The 19,654-nt window shown below is 45.0% G+C and overlaps 1 protein-coding gene across 1 annotated transcript in view; it reads right to left on the minus strand.

Annotated features, from left to right (window-relative positions):
- Positions 1-9,087: 9,087 nt before the first annotated feature.
- The window catches only part of LOC114661029 (UBA-like domain-containing protein 1), a 34,311-nt gene continuing 23,744 nt past the window's right edge, over positions 9,088-19,654 (minus strand). Inside the window, 2 exon segments of the mRNA XM_028814120.2 lie at positions 9,088-10,771; positions 10,774-10,930. Coding sequence (XP_028669953.2) covers positions 10,629-10,771; positions 10,774-10,930 — 300 coding nt within the window. The 3' untranslated portion in view covers positions 9,088-10,628.

Consider the following 19,654-nt stretch of genomic DNA (forward strand, 5'->3'; position numbering starts at 1 on the left):
GAACCCGGGTCCTCTCTACAGGGACAATGACCAGGCCTGGATTTGAACCCAAGTCCAGTCTACAGATACAGTCACCACAACAGAATTTAAACTCGGGTCCAATCTTCACAGACGGTGACCAGGCCTACCTTTGAACCCAGGATTTCAGCTTTGGTCCACTCCACATATTGATCTTGTCCATGCTTGGATTTGAACCCGGGTCCACTCTTCCAGACAGTGATCAGGTATGATGTGCACCCAGGTCTCCTCTACTGAACACAAACAATCAGCAGGCTAGAATTTGAACCCAGGTCCGCTCTACACAATGACCTTGACCAAACCTGGATTTGAACCCGTGTCCACTCTACACAGATGGTGACCACACCCACATTTGAACCCAGGCCCACTCAATGGACAGTGGCCAGACCAGGATTTCAACCAATGGTCCACTCTATATATTGATCTTGTCCATGCCTGGATTTGAACCCGAGTGCACTGTACACAATGACCTTGACTATGCTTGAACTTGAACCAAGGTCAGCCCCAAGAAGGCAGTGTCCAGGCTTGGATATGAACCTGGGTCCACTTCACATAGCCAGTGACCACAACAGAATTTCAACTCAGGTCCAGCCTTCACAGATCGTGACCAGGCCCACCTTTGAGCCCAGGCCCACTCAATGGGCAGTGACCAGGTTAGGAATTTTAACCTTGGTCCACTCCACATATTGATCTTGACCATGCTTGGACTTGAACCCAGGTCTACTCTTCCAGAGAGTGATCAGGTACGATTTTGAACCCAGGTCCACTTTACTGTACACAAACAATCAGCAGCCCAGAATTTGAACCCAGGACTGCTTTACACAGACATTGACCAGGCTTTGATTTGAACCCGGGTCCACTCAGTACACAGTGACCAGTGAAGAATGTGGAATCAGCTCCACTCTACATGATGACCTTGACCAAGCTAGGATTTGAACCCGTGTCTTCTCTATAAATTTGGTGACCACACCCACATTTGAACCCAGGCCCACTCAATGGATAGTGGCCAGACTAGGACTTCAACTGATGGTCCACTCCATATATTGATCTTGTCTGTGCTTGAATTTGAACCCGGGTCCACTCTACAGAGGTAGTGACCAGGCATGGATTTGAACCCAGGTCCAATCTTCACAGACCAGTGAAAAAGCCAGAATTTGAACCCAGGTCCAGTCTACACAATGACCTTGACAAAGCCTGGATTTGAACCCGTGTCCGATCTACACAGACGGTGAACACACCCACATTTGAACCCAGGCCCACTCAATGGACAGTGGCCCGGCCAGGATTTGAACCTGGGTCCAGTCTACTACTGACAGTATGCATGTGTGATTTTTGAACCCAGGTCCAGTCTACACAGATAGTGGTGAGGCCAGGATTTGAACCCGGGTCCAGTCTACTACTGACAGTATGCAGGTGTGATTTTTGAACCCAGGTCCAGTCTATACAGACAGTGGTGAGGCCACGATTTGAACCCCCAGGCCCTCTTTACAAATTAACCCTTGGCCATGCTTGAAAGTGAGCCGTGGCCCACTGTGCATATTCCCACTGACCAGGCTTGGATTTGAACCCAAGTCCACTCTACACATACCAGTGACTGGGCCCAGATTTGAACCCAGGGCCAGTGTTCACAGGCAGTGAACAGGCCAGCATCTGAATGCAGGTCCACTCTACACATTTATATCAGCCAAGCTTGGATTTGAACCCAGGTCCATGGAGCCATGAGACAGTAGTACTAACCCAGGTATCTTCTCATTTCTCTCAATGCGTTTTCTCTGTGGCGGTCCGCGGTGGTCCACAGCTCAGCTCCCACACTCTTCTGCAGGTTTATTTTTAGATGGGAAGAAAAGCGATTTGCATTTTGATAAAGCAGCTGTTAGGAGGAGTCAGAAGGTGGAGAGCACTCAGCAGACGAGAGCAGCCACTTAGTGTCCTCGCCTTGGGCACAGTATCCCAGCGCTCCGGAACATTCTGTGCTGTCAGAGCTTTGTAGCGGGCGGGCGGCCGGCCCACCTTAACTTGGAGCACAAAGAAGTGACAGTCAGTATTTAGGAGATGGGGTGGCACTTTGTGTTTTATTTCTTGCGAGCTCCCTCTGGTTGGGGTGGTGGTGGTCTCCCCGAGGTCCTTCCTTTCTCTGGGCTGGACCATCATATTCAAGATTTCATCTTAAATGGCCATTTTTGCTAATTACTGTACACTCGACAGCCCATAATGACAAAGTGACATGTTTGCAGAAAGGTTTGGAAATTTCATTTCAAATTGAAATCTGTCATTCACACAAGCATTTGGACCCTTAATTCTGCGCTTCACAGAAGACCCTTTGAAGGCTTTGAGTCTTCTTGGTGAGTCTCTACAAGCTTTGCACCCCTGGATTTGGGCAGTTGATGCCGTTCATCCTGGCAGATCCTCTCAATACTTCATTAGATTGGATGTAGAAGTCTTGAGACCCTTTTGCTGTGGCCCTCCACATTGTACTCGGGTGTCTTCTGTCTGCTTCAGTTCTCCTTGAGACGTGACTAGAACTTGACCGGAACCCACCTGTGTGTGGCCCACCGAATTAATTGGACATCATTTAAGAAAAGCCCATGTGTCCCTGTGTATCGAAGGTCCCACAATTCACACTGCATGTCAGGGCAAACACCCAGCCATGAAGTCCAAGGATGTCTCTGTAGACCACCGTGATAAAATTGTGGTGGGATGTCAAGGGGATCAAAACATTTCTAAAGCTTTGGGGGTTCCCCAAGAAGTGAGAATTGAAAGAATGATGGAACCACCTGACTCTTTCTAGAGTTGGCCATCTGGAGTAACCAGCAAGAAGGACCTTGGTCTGTGACTAAGAAGTGTCCAAAAACCCAACGGTCACTCTAACAGAAGTTTAGAAATCCTCTGCTGAGATGGGAGAACCTGTCAGAAGAACCATCTCTCATCTCAGCAGCACTCCATGAATTAGGTGTTTATGGTGGAGTGACCACATGTCTAATGAGACACATATCTGAACTCTTTGGTCAGAACATCAAGCCCAAACACCATCCCTATGGTGAAGCGTCACGTTATGGGGGGTCAGCGAGGGAAGGAGGAATGCATCCAAATACAGAGAGGTCCTTGAAGAAAACCTGATCCAGAGTTTACATCACCTCGGACTGGAGTGACATTTCAATGACCCAAAATATACAGCCAAGACAACGCTGGAATGGCTTTGGGACAAGTCACTGGGTGTCCTCAAGTGGACCCACCCATTGTCCAGACTTAAACCCCACAGAACACGTGTGGAGTGACCTGAAGGTGGCAGCTTGCCATCCAATCTACTGAAGCTCGAGAGGGTCTGCCAGGAAGAATGAGACAACTTGCCTAAATCCAGGTGTGCAAAGCTTGTAGAGACTCCCCAAGAAGACTCAGGGCTGGAACTGCTGCTACAAAGTATTGAATGAAGGCTCTGAATATTTCGGTGTCACATTACATGACTTCTACTTGGCAGGAATGTCAGGCGTAACGACTGCAGTTTTCTGAGGATATCAGCTTACACGACCAGATACTGTAGGGGATGACAAATTACACAACACCGTGCAGGCTTTTTCCAAAGTATCAGGAGTTTCCCACTTTGTCATGCGCTGCCTGAAGGGGACACTGCTGTACGAAGGGTTGACAGGTGTGGTGAGTTCAGTGCAGTCTCGACTCTTTTGTTTTTCTTTCTTGCATTCTGTGGTGGTCCAAAAAAGACGAGTTTCTCTTATGTGTGTGATGTCCAAAACCCCCATTATCTTACTCCTCATCGCTGCTTTCTATACTTCAGGGTGGGCACTCATTGCTCTTATCTCTTATATAGTGCCTTTTATATACATCTGTCATAAAGTGCCTTTTATATCTAATTGTAATATAGTGCCTTTCGTATCCACCCCTCTATCTACATAATATACTATATATAAATCTATAACATGTATCTAATGTATATATCGATCACATAGTGCCTTTCATCCATATCTACCTGTCATATAATACCTTTCATATCTATCTTTACTTCTGATTACATTTATCTATATATTATATAGTGCCTTTCATACATCCATCCATACATTATCCAACCCGCTATATCCTAACTATAGGGTCACGGGGGTCTGCTGGAGCCAATCCCAGCCAACACAGGGCACAAGGCAGGAACAAATCCCGAGCAGGGAGCCAGCCCACCACAGGGCACACACACTAGGGCCAATTTAGAACCGCCAATCCACCTAACCTGCATGTTTTTGGACTGTGAGAGGAAACCTTGGAAATCGGAGCATCCAAAGGAAACCCATGCAGACATGGGGAGAACATGCAAACTCCACGCAGGGAGGACCCGGGAAGCAAACCCAGGTCTCCTTACTGCAAGGCAGCAGCGCTACCACTGTGCCACCTTGCTGCCCCGTAATATAGTACCTTTCATATATGTGTCTATGTATAATATACTTCCTATTACAACTGTCCATGTCTATTATACCAGCGTTTCTCAACCTTGAAGTATTTGCGACCCGAGTTTTCATAACAATTTTAATGACCCCCCCCCCCCCAACGTTTTTTTGAAAGGAGTCCACTAATACCAATTTGTTCTTTTTTAATTAATGATATATCATAGATGCATATTTGATTATACCTACTTAACGTTTATCGACATTTATCTAAATCTATATTTATTTTTCTAGTATCAGAGTGTAGTTTAAGTTAATTTGTTTTGGTTTCAATAGATGTATTTTTCATATTTTTGATTCTTGTTTTCTATTTTCACATCTTCGCACCCCGCCTAGGGGGGCCCGCCCCACAGTTTGAGAAGCCACTGTATTATACAGTGCCTTTCACATCTATCTCTGCTTATCATTCCGTCATATACTGCCTTTGATATCTATCTATAATACAGATTATATGATATAGTGCCTTTCATACATAGCTATTTGTCATTTGATATATATCTATAATATACTTCCTTTTACATTTATGTTATATAGTGCCTTTCATACAAAGCTATCTGTCATGTAGTGCCTTTGATATCTGTCTATAACGCAATATATTTCCTTTTACATTTATCTATTATATAATGTCTTTTTATACATCTCTATTATATAGTCCCTTTCGTATCTAGGTATCTATATACAGTATCTGTTATATAGTGCCTTTCACATTTCTCAATTTCTCATATAGCGCCTTTACCAATCTATTAAATACTGCATTTTCTGCCTATGTATATAATATAGTGCCTTTTTCTATCGCTCTCTCTCTCTACTATTAATATTGGCCTTAAGTGCTATTTAATGGACGGAGGTCCGTTGAAACTTTCTCCCGTCACGAGCCTCGCCCTTCGACCCTTTTCCAAGTGTGCCTGCCTTGCCAATTTCCAATTTGTTATTCCTCCATTAAAAACATTTATGGCGTAACAGGCAACTCTTTTCTTTTTTTTTTTTCGTAATCCCAGCTCCAGTAAATGATTCTAGAAAAACCGAGGGCGCGTCCTCACAGGGCGACGCCGAGAAGCACCCAGGAGAAAAAAGATTCAGAAGTGTGTTTACCGAGCAAAGCAGGGCCTGCGGCGGCACATCCCACGGGGATTACTTTACCTCAGGTGCCCTGGCGGGGCGGATCCAGGGTCTCAAGAGCGGAGACAGCGGCGTAAACAGAAAACTGAAAGTGTTGGAGGTGTGCGCTGTTCATTTTGATCGCGAGCACGTGCGCATGCGAGTTCGCGTAACACAGTCGTGTAGTTTGAAATTCTCAGACTAGTAGCCGCTTTTATACTTGACGTGCGGTAATAATGATGTCAGGAGGGGTGACACGCCCCCTCCGATTCCTCTCTCCGAGAACACGAAAATGCTCAGATGAAGATAAATTAATCCATCCATCCATTATCCAACCCGCTACAGTATATCCTAACTACAGGGTCATGAGAGTCTGCTGGTGCCAATCCCAAGCAAACACAGGGCGCAAGGCAGGAAACAAACCCTGGACAGGGCGCCAGCCCACCGCTGGGCGCGCGCATGCACACACACACACACCAAGCACACACTAGGGACAATTTAGGATCGCCAATGCACCTAACCTGCATGTCTTTGGTCTGTGGGAGGAAACCGGAGTACCCAAAGGAAACCCATGCAGACACGGGGAGAACATGCAAACTCCACGCAGGGAGGACCCGGGAAGCGAAACTGCGAAGCGGCAGCGCCGCCCACTGCACCACCGTGCCGCCCTGAAGACAAATTCTGAAGACAAAATTAAGGGGCAAATTCAAATAAAACGAAGGTTTGAAGTGGAGCCCCAGGGGAGGAGAAGAATATTCCACCTATTCAAAGTGAGTTGGGCTGGTTATCCACCTTCATTAAAGTCAGTATACTGTAACAGCAGTAGTGTAGGCAGAGTGTAGCTGCAGACCTCCAATGCTCCACTCCGTTGAGGGGCCATTCAGATTGCACACATCCTATAACGTTTAGCGTCGTTTGCGTTACACGTCGGTGTCTTTCTCAACACATCCATTGTTAAGATGTACCCTACAATTGTTTTCAAAAAACATCCTTACAGTTTGGTTAAGATTAGGGTTGTGGGAGGAGTTACCTGACTTATGAATAATAATGACCGTTGAGTGGGTGTGTCTCATAGTGAGCGTGTCATGTGGTACGACTGTCTCTCACTCACTGTCGCTGTCATGTAGTGCTGTGAACTTCTCTGATTTTCTGCTGGTTTGTTAAACCATGTGACTGACGTGTGTGCAATCTGACTGGCTGTTTAGCGGAGCTCCAGAGGCCTGCAGTTAGACTCTTTTCATTAATGGGCACAACACTTCTTCCATCAACAGAGTCTTGTCGGGCGTAACGCCATTTTGCTGAATTCACTTCCTATGCAGTAAAATTGTCAGCTGTGTGACACTGACCCAACAATGCCACCTAAAATACGGCTCATCCCAGGGCCCGAAAAAGACAACATAGGCAGTGACATCAGAGACCTAGACGCGACAGAGACCATATAATCTAGACCAGGGGTAGGCAACGTCGGTCCTGGAGTGCCACAGTATGTGCAGGTTTTTGTTCCAACCCAGTTCCTTAACGAGAACTCAATTATTGCTGATGAAGCACATATTGCTTAAGTGACATTTTAATGCTTCATTTTAGTGGTCTCGCTTGTTAAGGTTCTCCAACCTTAATTGCTTATTTCAATCTTAAACTGCTGCATTCAGTGTTTTAATTGCTCCTTATTAGCAATAAGATGTAAAACAGGGGTAGGCAATGTCGGTCCTGGTGAGCCGCAGTGGCTACAGGTTTTCATTCAACCCAATTGCTTAATTAGAAACCAATCATTGCCAATCTCAGACCTTATTTAATTTTATGGCTTGTTAGTCTGTGCAATGTAAGGCTTTTATATCGTAGATTTTTTTCCTTTCCAAGGATATCATCCAAATGATTTGAAGCCTAAAACAGATAATTTTCAGTCTGTCACATTTTTCTATTAAGTGTTTTATTAAATCAAACCATGCATGATGAACACACACAGATGTAATTGGAAAAAAGATAGCTGGAGAACTGCTGGCTGCTTTGTCTTTTACATCTTATTGCTAATAAGGAGCAATTAAAACACTGAATGCAGCAGTTTAAGATTGAAATAAGCAATTAAGGTTGGAGAACCTTAACAAGCGAGACCACTAAAATGAAGCATCAAAATGTCACTTAAGCAATATGTGCTTCATCAGCAATAATTGAGTTCTCGTTAAGGAACTGGGTTGGAACAAAAAACCTGCACATACTGTGGCACTCCAGGACCGACGTTGCCTACCCCTGATCTAGACGGCAGACAATGCGACTCATGCATCATGCCCAGTGCTGAATGAAAAAGCTGTCCAGACCAACATCCACTCTTGACATTACTGATTTTCTGTAAAAGGGCTGGCGTTCCGGCTGGGATGGCACAAGGTCCCTAACACGGTCTGAAGGCCAGTTTAATGGAAGGTCAGGGGGGAGACCAAGTCCATGGACAATTTGCTTCCCCGACTCAATAGGTGGTAGTCCTCCTGGACTACAGTGAGTGTACTGACACCCGCTAGGCAGGCTGGGAATTGTAGTCCAGTAGGGCAGCCCTGCAGCTTTCCATGGGTGTTTCGCCAAAGGAGAGTACAAAATAAAAATAAAAAGCCTTCCTAATTTGGGTTGTTCTGAAGAAATGTGACGATTTACTTCATGAGGTAGAAGCACAGAATAAACAAGAAGGCTTGCATCAAATATCTGAAATATTCAGATGTGTGCTTCAATTGAAATATTCTAAACTGTACACAAATTGCTGCGGTGGGTTGGCACCCTGCCCAGGATTGGTTCCTGCCTTGTGCCCTATGTTGGCTGGGATTGGCTCCAGCAGACCCCCGTGTTCGGATTCAACGGGTTGGAAAATGGATGGATGGATGTACACAAATTGCCATTTTTTTTAATGCTCTGATAGGTCCACAGAGGGCTAGCAAATGATCAAAGGTAACCTTATATTTGTAACCATGGACCTTGCAGTAGTTTGAAAGTGACAGCCATAAGCTATTGTTTTAACCTGCTGCGAGGGCTAGGACCACCGGTATAGGAATCAAATGTCAAAACTATGATCATCCTCAAAATCGCATACAGCCACTCTCCACAAGTGCTGATATTCCCGATCCCCATTTTTCAAAATTTTGTAAAAAGGAGTAATTTTGACCCCCTCGTTTCCCATTGGGGGGGCGCTTGATGTGGCCTGCACAAACTTCGAGTCCTTTTGCTCAAGACACTAATTTGCTTTCCTCTTTATCAGACGGGAGGTCCTAAAGGGGCCTAAAAATGAGTCTTTTTCGGGTCTACAGGGCCAAAATTACAAGTGGGAAATCCCCAAAAGCTTGATGTCCTGTGTAATTAGACATAAAGACCAATGCAATGCTATCTCAGAAGTGGGGGCCATCTCGTACCAGTGAGTCAGGGGGTGGCGGAGAAAAACAAAAAAATCCATTGATTTCCAAAGCACTGACAAGCCATTCATAAAAAACGTACACAAAAAAAAATCATAACGCCAAGTGGTTTTAACCAAAGGAAAAAAAAAATAACGACCCGGTTAGGACATAACATATTTATTTAGAAACACAAAAAAAAAAAAAGATAAGTTAATTATTTATCAGGTAGTCCACAAATATTGTGGAAATGGCATGAATACAACCGTAGTGAAAGGAAAAAAAAATAAACATAGAAGAAAAATGGTGAGGAAGAAGAAAAAAAAGATTTTTTTTGTAAACGGCCTGAGAAGAAAATACAACAGATGCAATCAGAAGATTTAAAAAAAAAAAAAAAAAAGCAGAAAACACCCCACCATAGCATGGCATGAGACCTAACGGGCGTCAAGGTGGACCACGCTGAACAAAAACAGTAAGAAGAAAACCCGAGAGAGGACGCCTCTGAATTTGCATAATTTTGACTTTTTCATTGATATGTTCTTTTCGAAATTTGCGCCCGTCCTTCCCCCCCCCGCCAACTTACAAAAAATTACGACGTGGGGCGTTTCGATAAAAAGTTTTGTTTTTTTTTTGCTTTTCATTTTATCTTAAGTGTTCTCTGTTGTTCTTGCTGTTAAAATGTTATAAAATCAAGAGACATATTGTGTGTGTGTGTGCATCTGAGCGCTGCTCTGACAGCGGCTATTAGGCCGATTTCCATCCCTTCCCCAAAACAGCTCTTTAAAACCAACATTCTAAGTAACAAATTCAAAAATGTTATTAGCTCTAAAATTAAAGAATTTAAAAGTCTCTCTCTTTTTGTTTTTTTAAACATTAATTAAGTGCCCACCATGCCCACCTCACCTCTTAAAAATCCAGGCATTTTGGAGTTCTGGTAAATAGAGAGAATTCTTGATTGGCTGACAGCTGTCGCATGGCCCGCCTTTGTTTTCAGTGATTGGATGAGCAGATTCAGCAGGTGGCTTTATCACTACAATGTTTCCTCCGTCCAGAGTGGCTATTTGGAAATGACAGGGTTACCAGTGAAAGGTGCAGTAAAGGGAGGTTGTTTCTGATTGGCTGGCAGCAGTCGTGTAGCCCGCCTTCTTTGTCTTCAGTGATTGGTTGAGGAGATTCAGCTGGTGGCTTTAATCCCAACGTCCAGTGGCAATTTGGAAATGCAAAAAGGTTTTACATCAAAAGGTGCGTTTAAGGGCTGTCATTCTTCATGCAAATCCTTATACCAAAGTCCTTTAGCACGACTGGATCAAAGATAAGCAGCCCACCATCCCATCTCCAGAAAGGGGCAAAAAAAAATCAAACCCAAAAAAAAAAAGGAAAAAAAAGATGGGCCTCCAATCACATCCACATTCACATTCACAGCAAGTGTTTCTGGGCTGAACCATGGCAATATTTGTTTTTCTTCACCCCCCCACCACTATCTGGAAGGGGCAAGGGGGGGAAAAAATCTATTTTTGTGAATACTAGTCATTTTGTCCACATTGTTTAGTACTTGGGTCCCCCGACCGTTTCCTCTAATGCTTAGTGAAGTGAAGGCTCCCTGCAACTACCCCCTCCCATGCCCCCTCCCACTACACCCACTGACCAACCCCCCCAATCCCACCCCTATCCCCCATCACTTCTGGGGGTCCATGGGAGGGTTGCCTCATCTCTCCGCCTCCATGGCGACATTGGCCTTCTGTTCCGAGGCAGACTGAGGGGTGACTGTTGCCGGCCAGCCAGGTGGGGGCACTTGTGATGGGGGCTGCCCCGGAGTCCATAGTCCTTGCTGCTGGTTAGAGTTGGGGGGGGGTTTGCAGCCCAAACAGCCTGAGGGGGTGGTGAGGCGGCCATGGAGGCAATGGGACTGCTGCTGTTGAAGCTCTCCGACGCCTTGAGCCGCGAAAACATGGTGAGGGCATCAGGGAAATTTGGAGGTGTCGCTGGCGTGTTTGCTGGAGTGCACATCTGGAGTGAAAGAAAAAAGAGGAAAAAAAATTTCAGAAACAGGATAAAAGAGAAACAGATAAAGAGCTGAAAGTCAGAAATGAACCCTTAAGTGACACAAGTGCAACATCCTTGGCAGGGAGAAGAAACAAGCAGCCTGGCCTGGCATGTCAGGGAGTCGCAAGCAAAGACTGGGCTACTGGGGGCGGAGTCAGAAAGACTGGACCGCCTCCCACAATATAATTCATTCAAATCTATTGATATACAAATTCAATAAAACTATTGTTGTCTTCTAGACTTTGGATAAAAATATAACTTCGTTTTCAGTGTTGTAAGTTTACGCAACCCCCGAGAAAATGTTTGATTTCTATTCACACCCCCTACAAAAGTCACATTTGAAGATGAGGAAGTCAAACTTCTCATTTTTGAACCACATACAGTATTGTGGGTGAACAAACTGAACTGAGAAAATGTTTACCTCTGTGCATAAAACTTATATATAAATTGCACAATATACAGTTATAAATCTCAATAATCTTGTAACTGTGTCCCCCCCTACCCCCCCCCCCAACCTAATGATTTGACACTCGATTGACAATCTGGGGGTTGGAGTATTTTGTGGTTGGGGTAATCCCTCGAAGCATCAAGCATCACGAGGAAATGACACACCATCAACAATTAAGGGGTTTAGAGGGATTGGAGACCCCCATGAAGCAATGTCGATGAGCCTCGCCCCCCCCCCCAACCCATCCCAAAATAACATAACTGCTGTTCAAAAACCAGATACACCTCACAGTTAAGATGGCTGCACTACTAACAGGAGAGATGGGTGGAGTGTAAGCAGCGGGTGTTACATCCAATTCAGTCCCCCTTGTCCCCAAAGGCAAAAAAATGTCACCATCAGGGCTTGCACGGAAATCATACTACTGTAGACCTCGGCCTTCTCTAGGGATTGTTGCAAGGCCCAAACGAGACTCTGTGCTGCGGGTTTGAACGGGTGAGTGGCAGTTAGAAAGCCATTCCTTAAAAGGACAAAAGAGGGGCTTGAAATAGCGGAAAATACGTGGACTACTGCAGACGGGACAAAATCTTCCTCTTCACAGTACAAACTGACACTTGGTCTACTTGACCTGCGCTGTGAAGCTGCTGTGCTGTGAGGCGCCTGTGATCTCGCCGGCCGATGACCCTCAGAAACCTGTGTTCTGATTGGCTGGTGACTTTGGCTCTGCCAGATCTCTTCCTATCAGAGTTTCTTCCCGTTTCCAATTGCCTTTGGATTGCATTGGACACCACAGGACTCACTGACACTTTGCAGTTTCCCCAAATGAAAGGCCTACACGTCTTAGAGTTTGTATATGTTATGAAAAGCAGGCATTGTATAGAATGCCCAGGCAATATACAGAATGCCAAAAATTGGATGCCACGAAATGCTTGATATTTCACACATTTCCTAGGCATTCTATACAACGCCTGCTTTTCATACATTACCGGTAAAATATATACTTCATGCTCTGAATGCGTACGCGCACACATCATGGCTGCCACGTTTTCCCAGCATTCATTTGACGTGTCCACTGGGCAGCTCCTTAGGAATTAACATGATGCGTGCGCAAGTTGCGGTACCAGCAATAAGTCGGGGGGCGCAGTGTGACAAAAGCCGGAATGTGACGTCCCGAGTCTCTGTTTTACTATCCACATGTGACAGAAAGGCGCTTACAGGATCGATGTGCGCGCTTCGATATTTGATGAATGGTTAGATGTGGTGAAGCACAACGCCAACATACAAATGCATTCGTGGTGCTTTTATATCGAAGTGTATACATTTCAAAGGTCTCACATACCATCTTCTGTGCCGTCTTTTTGTTTTTGCACCTTCACAACAGCAACAGAATGTACAGCGCAGTATTGGAGCCACAGAGATAAAACATTAAGGACATGGCGAAAAGGTCTATTTTGTGATTAAAGTGGAAATTTCTGCTTAAATCTCGAAATGTCCACTTTAACCTCGTAGTTTTACTTTATCACTAAAGCAGACCGTCGTAAACGTCATCTTAAAACCGACCCAGTTGTTAATCGCTATGCGCTTCTGGGGCTTCCTCTTGAGCTGACAGCAGCAATCACCACACAGAACACATTACATTTATGATATTGCAGCTCTCTGCACATTTAAAGTCCTTAGATCTATACTTGATACCACTTTCATGATGAAATGCATTAAAGTACGTATGTTACATTTTACAGATAAGTTCTTAACTTCATTTAAATAATGAATACTGATTGTAATTACACATTTTGTGGAGGCACGGTGGTGGAGGGGTAGTGCTGCTGTCTCGCAAGGAGTTGCGTTCCTTGTGTTCCCTGCCTGGAGTTTACACATTACTGATAATAATTACACACATGGGTGTGGCACGGTGGCAGAGCGGTAGTGCTGCTGCCTCACTGGGAGTCACGTCACGACGCTGGTGTTCCCTGCCTAGAGTTTGCATGTTTTCCTGTTGGGTTTTCACAGTGGGCTCCGGTTTCCTTCCAAAGACATGAAGGTTTGGGGATGTGGTGACGCTAAAATGATGCCAGTGTATGTGTGTGTTTCTGCTTGTGTTCACCTTGCGATGAGCTGATGCTCCATCCAGGGATTTTGTTTCTTTCTTGTGCCCGATGCTAGCTGGAAGGGGCACATCCCTGGATTGATGGATATAATCATTAAACATCCTTTTCAGAGATATTACGGCAAGGTGTCCTTGGAATTTAATGGATGTTTCAGGCAATTCACAACACAGGGAGGCCGAACCTGTTCTCACCATGATATCATCTCGCACTGCCACCTGGTGGAATCTTCCAGATTTCCATAAAGTACGCGCACAAGTATAAACAGTACAACGCAGGAGCACTGCATCGCGTGAAGTACAAACCTGGCCTAAGGGTAATGATGCTCCGTCTCATTTCATTTGTATCATTAACTGAGAAGATTGTTCCTCCCCCAAACTATGCGACTCTTCAATTCCACCCGGGGGGGTAAACGTTAACATTATATTAAGTTATTGTCTGTTTTTACCTGCATTATTATCAATCTTTAATTTAATATTGTTTTTTGTATCAGTAAGGTGCTGCTGGAGTATGTGAATTTCCCCTTGGGATTAATAAAGTATCTATCTATCTATTTGTGAATTGCCGTTTTCTTGCCGTTATCACTGGGTGTAATGACACAGTCTGTTCCAACTCTGCTCCAAGACAAAAGAGAGGGATTTTAAGTAATCGACAGAAGCTGGGACGCCTGTGCAAATTGTTTGCTTCAACTTGCAAGGTTTCTTTTACTTTATAGGACGAGATTGGGCAGACCCACTGTAATAACCCGAATCAGAAGACAAGTTTCTGAGGGTCACATGACAGGCGCCGCACAGCACAACAGCTTAAGAGTGCAGGGTCGACAAAAGCCAGTGTCAGGTTTGGACTGTGAAGAGGAGACTTTGTGCTGCGGGTTTGACCGGGCAAGTGGCAAGAAGAAATATTGCACAGATTACTTTTTCACATGCTGAGTTGTTAAAAAAAAATAAAAAAACTCAACAGCCGTCAACGAAACAGGAACACAAACCAGACAGGTTGGTCGAAAAATGTGAAATTAAAGTGAAACAAAGAAACATTTCAGCAGCATTGAGTAGGAAGGATTAGCGCGAGTCCCAAGGTTTAGTGGGATTAGCACCCACCGAGCAGGTATGGCGTCAGTCAGATAAAAGAGCTGCTGCTCTGTTGGCGTGCCAGTGCTTGCCCACAGCAGTGGGCCAAGGTGAACACAATGTTCAATGGCAACTGCACCCAACGGGGAGGGGAAGGGGGAGGCGGCATATACTACACCCAGAACTATCCCCGGACCAGACTTGCACAAAGGACACAAAAATGAAAGTGTAATTTCCAGCAGGACAGTCCCTCCTGCCCCTAAAGAGCAAAAATTGTAATCAAATACAAAATGACATCTTGTATGTAGCATGCCAGTTCAGAAGACAAGGACATTCCAGATGTCCCAGGACACTAATGAGCCTAAAATGACTGGATGGGGCAAAGGAGTGTGTGTGTGTGTGCCCAGTCCTCATGGCCTAGCCTCTTTGTGGTACAAGCTGGCCTCTTTGTAGTTCTGCCGCTCGTGTATGGGGATATGAATGTACAATTTAAACAGATTGCTACATATGCATAATAGAACAAACTATTTTATATTACAGAGAGTAATGAATCATAGTAAAAAATAGTAAAAGGTAATAACTTGAAAGAAAATGATGTTTCATGTTTCGTTAGAGGTATTTGTTGCGTTATACGTTTCCGTTCTGTTTTGGTTTTGAAATTAACATGCAAATACTTTTTAAACTTACACTTTTACTGTAAAACTTCAGTAAAACAATATCTGGAATTAACTTTTCAACAATATCGCATTAAATTTTGATTCCGTTTGGACTTACATCATGACAACACAACGTATATCTGCCCGTTAGTGAATATCGTTTCTTTCTAATAAATAAAACGACTTTTTTCGAATGTTTGTCCCTGTGATTTGTTAATCGTCAGAGCAAAAGCTCTTCTAAAGGGAAACTGTAAACGTTTTAATACGAATGGCATATCAAGATCTCCTTTGGTGTCTCATGTTAGATGGACTACATGACCTTTCTTGTCGCCTGTTAAAAATGTCAGAATTGTTCAACCAATTTTCCATACAACTAATCTTGTCCTGTTGCACAGCCCGTTACTCGGACATAAATTACACAATAACATTACGACGCGTCCTTCTTTATACAGTAATTCATGCACTGGCAGACCAGACAGTGTTAACGGTTGTAGATATTCTTCATGATATTGTAAGTTGATGTTTTCACCTTCTGCACCATCACCACCAACTGTTTCAGCAGTCTATATTGATATGCATTTAACCAATTTGCTGTGTAACCGATCGACAATTATTGCGTTACTTTGTTTGACTTCATCGTTTCTTGCTGCTAGGATTGCCTGTGTACTCATTTCTTCTGTTGATAACCTTTCGGGATGAAATTCTTCAATAAGATTTGGACATGATGCGTCTTCTTTTATTAGGAACTTAAAGTGAGGGAAACGTAAAAATGTACGTTCGTGACACATTTTTTCATTGATTTGCCCCGCTCTTCTCCACAGTTTAAAGCCACAAATCAAATAATTCCAATATTGTGATTGTAGACTTTTCATTTCAGGTGATTTGCAGACATTTTCTACGTGGTCTCCCCATTTCAGGGGGTGCACCATAATGTTTGGGCAACATGGCAATGGCAGGTCCATTAAAGCTGCGGTCATATGTAGGACTTTGTCGCATATCCCCTCGCCCGTGATGACTGCTTGAGGTCTGCCATTCATTGACATCACCAGGGGCTGAGGGTCTTCTCTGGTGAATCCTCTAATGCGGCCATCTTAAGTTCCTGCTTGTCTCGGGGGTCTAAACAACCTACTAGGGCCTAGAAAACATCTTCACCGCCTCGGGAGTTTTCACATTTTATTGTTATTCAACACTGATGCCACAGTGGACCGAATTTGGCTTTTTGATCAACAGAAAAAAGACTCTTTAATGTCAATGTGGTCAAAATTAATTATAAATATAAAACACAAAGTAAGCATTGACCCCCTCACTAGGTCATGTCATCTTCTAACCCGCTTATTCCACACCAGGATCTTTATTGGGTTTTTAGGGGGCAATCCCAGCTGAATGGGGCGCCAGTCCACTGTAGGACATGCCCACCACCCCAAAACACACATTGGAGTCAATTCAGCATCGCCAGTTCACCTGACCTGCATGTCTTTGGACTGTGGGAGGAAACCCACACAGACACGGGGAGAACATGCAAACTCCACGCAGGGATGACCGAGGATGCAAAACCCTGGTCTCCTTACTGTGAGGCAGCAGCATTACCCACTGTGCCACCCCCACCTTCTATTCTGTGTTACACAATTGCATGTGGGAGAGAAATAACGGGGCTTGAATAAATGCGATTACCCACCAAACCAGCAGTTGGCGCTAATCCCATCTCTCTCTCTGTCTCTGCAGACCAGCTGACTTAACGACTCTACCACCGCAGATGTCATTTCCGGGGTCCACACTCCTGGACCAGACCTACTGGTGTACCCACCATATAAACCACCACTCATCCTCTGTCCTCAGTTCTGTTGTGAACTCGTGTCTGTAAAGACTCGTTCATTTCTTTTGCCACACTTCAAGTATAGAGGTGGTCCCCCCACCCCCATCTCTACTTTTTTGTTAGGTCTCTTGTACCGTATATACTCGTGTTTAAGTTCTCCCACGGATAAGTCGGGACTTGATTTTATCGTGTAATTTCTGGTATTTTATAATGTCGGCCATATAAGTCGAATGCAGAAAACTCCCGTATTGGTGTAAGAGATTACGATATGCTAACGGACCCCCTGAGAGAGTAACCATGGAGCACATGGCCTTTTATTTCGATGTATTGTGCCTACGTGACCACACGGTAATACCCGAACTATTCCGAAGTGATGTTTACACTGTTTTGTGTTTTTCGGATCTCACACCCTCATACACCTTTATTGTAAGAGCATCCCTTATCTACGATGGAGCGTCCAATCAGAAGAAAATATATATATTTTTTTGTTCTTTATTTCGCCTTATACAATTTCTTGTATTAGGAATTTGTTAGTTTTCGCATACCCCTTGGGGTCAGAGCGCAGGGTCAGCCATTGTCAGCCACTGGTTAAGGGTCTTGCTCAAGGGCCCAGCAGAGTAGGATCTCCTTTGGCAGTGGCGGGGATTTGAACCGGCAAACTTTGGGATACCAGCGCTGATCCTTAGCCTCAGAGCCACCACTCCGCCAATCAGAAGAAAATATGAAGCTGGTTTTAAAATTAAAAGTCGTTGCAGTGGCGAAAGAAATTGGTAACTGTGCTGCTGCAACAAAATTCGATGTGTCTGAGAAACTGGTGGGAGATTGGAGGAGGCAAGAAGATGTAAAAAAAAAAAGGGTCACATTTTTGAACGGGCATATAAGTTGGGGTCTGATTTTATGATCGGGTTTCAGGACCCGACTTATACGCGAGTATATATGGTATTTATATCTGACACACTTAAATCATCCCTGGGGGGACCAACTGGCTTTATAAGTCCCATAGTTAGTTCAATGGAGATCACATATCTGGGGTTTCACTTGACTGTTGTATAAATGTGGAAGGGCCAACTTCTGGCGAGTCAGTATGGAGGCCTGACCTACACAATGAAGACAGAAGAACACAACAATCAGGGGCTGGGGACGGAGATGAGCAAGTTTCAAAGTGACTGAACATCCGGCTCAACCCACCATGAGGGAATTAAAAGAGTGTGTCAGAGGCATAAATCATGCCAGAGCTGCCCGTCCACAAAAACTGAAGACGAGGAGTGAGTGAGGCCACCAAATGACATCTGAAGGAGTCGCAAGTGACAGTGGATGACAAAAGTGTGCCCAGGTGCTCAACCAGTCACAGCTTTACAGCAGTGGGGGGAATGGACATCTCAGGAAAGAAGGCACCTGGGAGACTCTGAAGTCAGCTGGACGAAGGACCGATGGTCTGCCGAGACCAAAATGGAGCCTTATAAAGCCACGTTACTCTGCACATTATCAAAAAACACACCGTCTCTTATCGTGAATCATGGCGGTGGCGGCAGCATCAAGACGTGGAGATGCTTCTCTGCAGCAGGCTCTGGAAGACTTGTGAGGAAAAGATGGGGGTCTGCAAGAAACCCGCACCTTGGGAGAAAACAGGCAAGACAAGGACCCCCCCCTACCCCAATGTATAGCATTAAAGTTACACAGGAATGGCTTTTAACAAACAACAACGAGAATGTCCCGAGTGACCGAGTCAAAGTCCAGATCTCGATCTGATGGGACTTCAACAAAAAAAAAAAAGGGCTTGTTTACTCACTAGCCTATCAGAGCTTCAGAAAAATAAAAATAAAAAAAGAGGGAAAAAACGGCAGTGTGGAGATGTGGAAAGCTGATTGGGAGAGGATGAGATCCTGAACAAGCCCACTCACACTACTTACTGGCACACGAGTGGCAAGTCTGGATGGGGAAGTTTGGGGTGTGGCACCCCGGGTGAAGATGCCACTGACAAACCAACACTCGCAAGGATCTGCAAAATACCTCAGACAAAAGAACAAAGCCCCCCCCCCCCCCAAAGGCACAGACACACATTAAAAGTCAACGCTCCGCTGGCATCCTCAAGCAGCCCTTGCTTTATTTGTTTTTTTTTTTCTTCTACTTTCTTTCATGTCTGGTTCTTGTGGCATCCCGGGAGCTCTGGCACCCAATCATCACTTTCCTCGGGGTCCCTGTTACTCTAATTTCTCTCCCTGTCTCCCCCCCCCCCGGCCACAGCGGTTGGCACTCGTCTGCGGCAACTTCTGCCAGCTCACATCTGGTTTTCACGCTCAATGGGGCCAGGCAGCTGAAGCCACAGCCTTCTGGGAAGCGCTGTTCCTAGAAACCCTTGTCCAGCAGCCAGCGGTGTTCCTGCAATCCAAGCCGTCATAAAGCCGAGTGTTGGGGGGAGGGAGTCGCAACAGGAGAGGCGGGCGGCCATCGCGCACCACGGCGCAGAGAGAGGCAGAGACGACGTTTCCAGAAGGGGTGGCCCACCTTGGGCTACGGCGCCACAGCTGGGCCGTCCTCCCCGGAATCTCAACGGCACAAGTCGGCCCCCTCTGCCTGCAGATGCCTGGGCAGGAGGAATATCTAA

Source organism: Erpetoichthys calabaricus, chromosome 11 (genome assembly GCF_900747795.2).
Source record: "Erpetoichthys calabaricus chromosome 11, fErpCal1.3, whole genome shotgun sequence".
NCBI classification, from domain to species: domain Eukaryota; kingdom Metazoa; phylum Chordata; class Cladistia; order Polypteriformes; family Polypteridae; genus Erpetoichthys; species Erpetoichthys calabaricus.